Source organism: Pollachius pollachius (assembly GCF_949987615.1).
Source record: "Pollachius pollachius genome assembly, chromosome: 6".
In the NCBI taxonomy this organism is placed as follows: domain Eukaryota; kingdom Metazoa; phylum Chordata; class Actinopteri; order Gadiformes; family Gadidae; genus Pollachius; species Pollachius pollachius.
Genome location: NC_136939.1, coordinates 23,396,002 through 23,403,390, shown reverse-complemented (window position 1 = coordinate 23,403,390; position 7,389 = coordinate 23,396,002). Strand labels below are relative to the sequence as shown.

Here is a 7,389-nt window from a genome sequence, read left to right as displayed (position 1 = left end):
ATACATGCATGCACACATACACGCACGCACGCCGGAAAAGCATCTTAAAAAACACAGAAAAACGATTCAGATATGCAAAGCCAGGAAGCCCCCAGTAAATTTCTGGAAGCTTAAATAAATTAACTGATTTAATTTGTGTATAATTCCTAACATACAGGCTAAGACTAGTACGTTTTTAGTCCAACAACAATATCACAGGTCAGACTTAAGTTTGTACATGTGTTAAATATTGGCAAAGACTATTTTCTATAATTGTATCAATTCCGCCGCATGCCATGATGGCAGAAATGTTTTCCGTGCATTCCGTGTAATGTAACCGTATATAGGCATATATATTTTATATCCACTGCTGCTGTTAAATAATGACATAACCACGTTATAGCAGCCAGACGGAAGGCATTTTTTGCCCCCCTGGTTGGCAAGTGTTGAGAGGTTACAGTGAGGAGGCATTTGTGTAAAATACAATATGTTGAACAGCGTCACCTTGTGGCCAACCATATAGTACTCCCGCGTTAGAAGACTGATCCATTTAAATGACCTAGAGATGATGAAGAGTCGGAATGTGTGAGGTTTACATTACCTCCTAATGCCTTGTGAATATTTTAATTGGGTAACCAGTACTTCCCACAAGTGATTACAGCACAACAGCATTTAAAACCAGTGGAATGTTTAATTTATTTGGAGTGCTACACATATGCAAAACCTGACGACAAATTAAAGTTATTCTTCTCCTGTGTATCAGAATCAAATCACACCGTCAATGTCTTAAAAACATACTTTCAAATCAACAAATATGAACTTGTCTGTTCTGTTTAAATACACCTCACATATACAAATCACTGTGATTCTCTGATTTATTTGTCACCTATTTTCAAAACTATTTCCCTCAAAATCCTGTGTGATTGATTGAAGTCCTGTGTGTACTCAGGTAATACACTACATGTACATAACAATGATTGAGGTAGACCATTATGGGATTTCACATATTGATGGGTTCAGAGTGGATTTCACAATGTGATTCTGGATGTACATGCATTAAAATGCATTTTAAATGCCTGTAACTTGTTTAGGAGTCCGGTACGTTAACTTTGGTCATCCTTAGAGGAACAAACATTTAGAAATTCCAAAATATAATTTATGTTTGTGTCCATTTTTTTCTGTCGTGCCAGACATTGGACTTCAAATATGCTGGCTGTCCTGTACTCTACTGCTCGATATAGAAACCATTGCTGCAGTTTAAATCCACCAGTCGATTGAAGCTTCGATTTCAAGGAATTCTTCATTAATGAATCTTTTTTAAATTAAAATGAAAAAGTTCAAAGCCCATAATATATCTTAAAAGCCAGGCGAGCACCTTGTTTGATAGCCCTGCAAGCAACGTTTTTCAAGAGTGTCTTTTCTGATGTAAGTATTTAAGATTATTATACGGTAAATCCCAGTTGGCTCATTTGGAGTAAGGGCTCTCTCAAAAACGACAGATTCAGATGTTAGGTTGGCTGCCTCTAAATGCATGATTGCAAACCATTATTAATTTATTAGTTTGCTTATTAATGGTTAATTAATCATTAATTAATGCATTTATCTGGTCAACGTTTTACATTATAACAAAGTGGAGGCATACTCTTTTCTTTCCATTTTTTTCACCACTCTGAACAAGGAGCAGAGAAGAGTCCAGCAGACTCCACGGTTGAATCCCCCACACACACACACATGCATAACATACTGTACATACATGCGTTTTTCTTTCTAAAGTTCCTTTATGTTCTGTAATACTCAGTAAACAATCAATAATTATTCTATAGTATGACCAACATAACATTGGAAGCAGTCAACATATAAACTGCTCTTTCCTTTAGGCCAGGCCTATGTGTTGAGATGAATTGATATTATAACATTTTTATTTAACTATTGAATTGTAAAAGAAAAAGTAAAACATTTGTTTTTTTGAATCGCAGCCTTCGCGATTTGCAAATCACGTTCTATTACATCGCGAATGCGGTTTGAATTTGATTAATCGATCAGCCCTAGTACATACTACACATCACAAAGTATATGAAGGTGTGTGTGTGTGTGTGTGTGTGTGTGTGTGTGTGTGTGTGTGTGTGTGTGTGGGGGGGTACTAAACAGGAGGGCATGCCTAATTTCATTGCCTTGACTCGCGGTCCACATACACCAGCCCGTGCTCCCCGTGGGCGTCGTAGCTCTCATGGGTGGGCAGCGCACGCCACTCTGGCTCGAACGTGGTCGTGCTGTACATGTGCGCCTCCACCGTGCCCCCCTCGGGCGGCATGTCCTCATTGGACGGCTCCGACCCCGCCCCCTTCTCCCATTGCTCCACCTCCAGCCGGACCACCGTTCTCTGATACATGGCGGGAACGCACTCAAAGGCGTCCAGGAAGCGGAGCATGCGCTCGTCCACACGGTAGACCTCCCCCCGTACCCGGACCCCCTCCCCGGGGAGGTTCATGAGGTAGGGGATGTGGTCGTCCCCGGCGATGACCAGCGGGTAGCGGTCCAGCGTGCGGGCGGAGGCCAGGAAGTGGGCGTGGCCGTGGGCGGGGTCAAACATGCGGTGGTGGTTGGGCTGGCCCTGCTTCAGGGTGCCGTAGACGAAGACCCTCGTCATGAGGAGGGGCCGGGCGGGGGGCCGCAGGGTGGGAGTTGATCTGTAAAGGGGGGGAGGGGTTAGGCTTCTGCTGGGGTGTGTGTGTGTGTGTGTGTGTGTGTGTGCTTCTGGAGTGTCTATGTGTTTGTGTATGGTTGATTAAATCCTTAGTATTTTTTATATATTAGCTGTGTGTGTGTGTGTGGGTGGGTGTGTGTGGGTGACGTTAAACCCTTAACATTTTTTATATACATTAGCCGTAGATGTACAGCACTGTGTGTGTGTGTGTGTGTGTGTTTGTGTTTGCTTCTGCTGTGTGTGTGCCCTCGTGTGCTTCTGCTTTGTGTCTGTGTGTGTGCGTGTTTGAGTGTGGTTGATATTAAACCCATAGCATTTTTAATATATTAGCTGTGTGTGTGTGTTTGATGTTAAACCCTTTTTATATATATTAACTGTGTGTGTGTGTGCGTGTGTGTGTGTATGTGTGGGTGTGTGATGTTAAACCCTTAACATTTACAGCAAAAATCCAACATGCTGTCAGACAGGATACAGAGATTATAAAAAGGTATGCCATTTGGAACACAGCCATAATGCAACATGCTGTCAACCCATGGACCTATTAAAGAATATGTTATATAGGGGTTGACACTAAGTTTTCAAAAGCACTTGCCCATCGGGCAAGTACAGGTCATGTTCGACTTGCCTGAATGTAATGTTCACTTGCCCAAATTAAAATCAGAATCGTGAACGGGCCTCTTTTTGCCAGGCCTAATTCAGGCTTTTTACCTGGCCTAATTTTGGGGAACTCAGAAAACTCATCCTAGCTCAGACTGTATCTGAATGTTAGCTTCCACATATGTACGTATTTAAAAAATAACAAACTTCTTCTTTGTTTACTTATTTACCAAATGGTCACATCGTGCCATGAAGTGATTTTAGTCCACCGTTGCAACCTATTAAAGCTATCGCCCAGTTATATGTAGACCTGCATGCTTTCATCTGGATTTTATGCAAATGTGAATAACTAAATGTCCAAGGTAGTAGCAAAGATATGTATTTTTTAACTTTCACGTTTCTTGTAAGTCTAACTAAATAATCACAATCGCGTTTATAGTAGTGTTGTCACGATACTGGATTTTCTAACTTCGATACTATACCTGGAAAAATATTGATATTCTATACCATTTTCGATACCTGGGGGAAAAAGTTTTTTTCAGGAAAGAACATAACCAAAGCAAATAAAGTTTATCTCCAAAACTGCTGGGGCTATAATATTACATCTTGGTGCCAATAGAAAGATTGTTGTGCAAGTGAAATATTCAATGTGGATACTACTTTATGGCATAAGTCGAAGATTACATTTCCACCTGAAATAATTATCAGTCATTATCAGTTGGTATCACTGTCGTACTATGAGACACAAACAGGTAGATATCTTATCATTTTGACACTTGACACCTCTATTTAAAGTTCAGGCCAAATATAATCGAATGACACCAAGCCAAACATTCGCAAATATACATATGACCACTAGATTGCGCTGAAGAACATGTGTTCTGATTGAAGGCAATTTACCTTTTTCCTAAGAAACCTTCTCTTAGTAATTTATTGTAAACACCATGTTTAGTTGCAAATTCTGGCCGCTGGATTATCTGTTTATGGTGGTTTAATGAGATCAGATTCAACTTTGTGGACAAAAATCACAAAGGTTAAATTTCATTTTTGGTTGTTAAAAGAAAAGGGGAAGTTTCTTCTTAAATTGTTATTTGCGAGTTTTAGTCCCAGAATGATATGGTTTGGATTGTCGGAATCAGTGGAGGCTCGGCTTTCATATAATATATAGCATGAAGGTCCAATTTCGTGAAAAAGATCGCTATTGCTGTGCACAGTTATGAGACCCAAAACGGTTTTCTTGCATTTGCATATGACTTTCAATTATTATTTTGACTTTCCTTGGTAATCTGCTTTAATCTAAAGTACTTCCAAACCGCACTCACCCCTCACTACTCCGTCTACCTTATCTACCTCAACCGGTCGCGGCGGCGCTGCACTGAGATGCTAGCTGTGTTGGCTAACCTTTATTTAACACCGTCACACAGAGCACTGAGACTAGTGCCGAATCACTGCCAGAGACCGCACTGCGAGTGAGTGACAGGAGGCGGGGCTATGTTCGCGCTGTGTGTCTGTTAACTCACTGTCCGAAAGAAGAGAAGACAGCGCGCTGATCAATTGCAAATATATCTATTTGGTGTGATTTTGCGGAAGAAAATGGTTGTTCTGCAGTTTTTAGAAACTCTTAAATAAGCAGCCTTTATATGAACAAACCCTAAAAAATGCACTTGCCTTTTCGGGCAACCAGAAATCATCTCAACTTGCCCAAATATTTTTTTAGTTGCCGCGGGCAAGCCGTTAGTGTCAACCCCTGCTATCAGCCAAGGTGCAAAGATCATAAAAAACAAACTATAACTTTCAACTAAAGACCACAGTGTCAAGGTCTGTGGAACGACTGTCCATTGCACCTGTCCAAGACGATGACCGCCAAGTTACCAGCTATACGCATAGTCGGCTATGTCCTATATTTTGAAGTTTGTGAGGTTTTTTACCTAGTATATAAAGTGAAGATTCCGAGCTGCGTCTTCATCCCTTTCTTCTTCTCCGTCCTATTCTTCAGTCAGAGCGCTGTCAGTCGTATTGCTTCCTCCTACTGGACAGAGGTCAGAACTATTCTGCCCCTACCTACTGTTGCCAAATTGTACGGGAAATCTGTCCCAATCTGGCAACACTCGGTCAATTACTTGTGCCGCCCATTCAAAGCATTCAAAGCACCTCGGAGGTTCGGAAGCTATTACGTATCTTTACATAAACCTTCCCTTCTTCCGAAATAAGAGCGTTCAGGAAACGTTCGTAGGCTATGACATAAAACCGGAAAAACAGATTGTTCGTGAGACTAGACTTCATAACAACAACAAGTATGGATGCCCGCAGGGACCTCTTTGCGCTTCTTTGCTGAATCTGATGAATCAGTAATTAGAACTGCTTGCGTTGGTTGAAAATGATAGAGAATTTATCAGGTGATGTTTATAATTGTGTAGCCGAGCGTCCTGGGTTCGCCTATACTGTAGGAATATAGAAAAACAATAAACGGGACAGGAGACGAGATAGGGTGTCCAGCAGCAAATGTATGGGGTCAGAACAGTCTCAATAATAATGAACGCACAGAGAAGGATTCACAAATGTATTTTGTGATTTATATATAAATTACTCTCTTCTAACAAATACATTTCAATGCACACACAAATGGATATCGGTATGTATAAATGTAAAATAAATCCCTATACAAAAATAAGTTCCACAAACACATTTCTGATCCACACACAAATGTGTCTTGTTTTAAATAATTTTAATATAAAGCCATAAATATATGAATTTAAAAAATATTCACAATTTTCATCAAAAATGTATTTGGATGTTGTTACATTTATATACAAACTGTTAAACTTGAATTAACAAGACGCTTTTCATTTGTGAAATTGTTTGCATTTGTGTGTAAACTGGTCTGTATTTATCTGTGGATTTTTGAGACTGTCCTGACGTGGCTGCATTCACAATGCATTTTTTTCAACAGGGAACTCTCTGTAGCCAATCAGATGTCTCCCTCGTTTTCAGCCAATCACATGACTGCAGTGACTGAGTTTTTAGATTGTCGGTGCCGTTAAAGTAGCATTAATAATCGTTTACTACTTTAACGGCACCGACAATCCCAAAACCCAGTCGCCAGCTTCATACCCCTTTCTGTGGGGTTATTCAGCCACACCAGCACGCCTACACCATAGGGACGGTGGCAGCTACTCTCGTCATAGTACAGTTTCTGTCTCTGACGAGCCTCCGCAGAGTTCAGCCTGGCTGTGCTGAAGGCTGAATCCAGTCGCTCTGCAATGGTGGATGCATAATCCATCTGGGATCCAGTGCCCTGGGAGTCCAGAGCACTAGCAGACGCCAGCAGGAACCCGGGCCACACGTCTGTGCATGAGGTAGAAGGGGGTGAACCGGGTGCTGGCATGTTTAAAGGTGTTATATGCAAAGGCGACTTGCCTCACATAAGTGTCCCATTCACCTCCATGCGAAAGCAACCTCTGAGCCAGCTGATCGATCAAAGTCTGGTTGTGATGCTCCACCATGCCATCAGATTTGGGATTATAGGCAGTGGGGTGTGTGTTCTTAATCGCCAGCCACTGACAGAGGCTCTGAATCACCTCTGCTTCGAACTGCCGGCCCTGGTCACTATGCAGGATTTCGGGGACACCATGCAACAACACATAATCCTCAAAAAGGCAGCGTGCGACTGAGTGAGCTATCTGATTCGGTAAAGCATACAGGGCAACAAACTTAGTAAAGCCGTCCTCCACAATGAAGATGTACCTGTTCCCCTGAGATGTCATGGGCAGCTCCAGGATGTCTGCGGCCACCCTCTGCAGAGATCAGCCAACTTGAGACCCCCCCATTGGAGCCCTCGGCCCTGGGACTGGGCTCCTGCGAGTCTGACAGGCCCTGCATTGCTCAAATCACTGTCTTATGTCTCTCAAAATGAAGGCCCAGTAGCAGGATTGCCTGGCTTTTTCCCACACACGTTCAGCTGAAAAGTGTGCAGCAGCCGGCTCCCCATGCAACTGCTGAAGGAGCTCCGGCACCATGGCTGCAGGAACAACAGCCTGAATCCGCTTCTCTCCCGTGGTTTCAGGCAACACCGTGCGGCACAGCAGCCCCTCAATCACCGACAGATGGTG

The 7,389-nt window shown here is 42.4% G+C and overlaps 1 protein-coding gene across 1 annotated transcript; it reads right to left on the bottom strand.

Moving 5' to 3' along the window:
• Nucleotides 1-2,005: 2,005 nt before the first annotated feature.
• LOC307076554 (gamma-glutamylaminecyclotransferase-like) lies at nt 2,006-5,239 on the bottom strand. Its single transcript, XM_079737594.1, has 2 exons — nt 5,209-5,239; nt 2,006-2,666 (listed from the first exon to the last, which is right to left on the bottom strand). Exon 2 carries the CDS (start codon nt 2,624-2,626, stop codon nt 2,144-2,146), a length of 483 nt encoding a protein of 160 aa, XP_079593720.1. The 5' UTR covers nt 2,627-2,666; nt 5,209-5,239; the 3' UTR covers nt 2,006-2,143.
• Between the last annotated feature and the right edge of the window lie 2,150 nt (nt 5,240-7,389).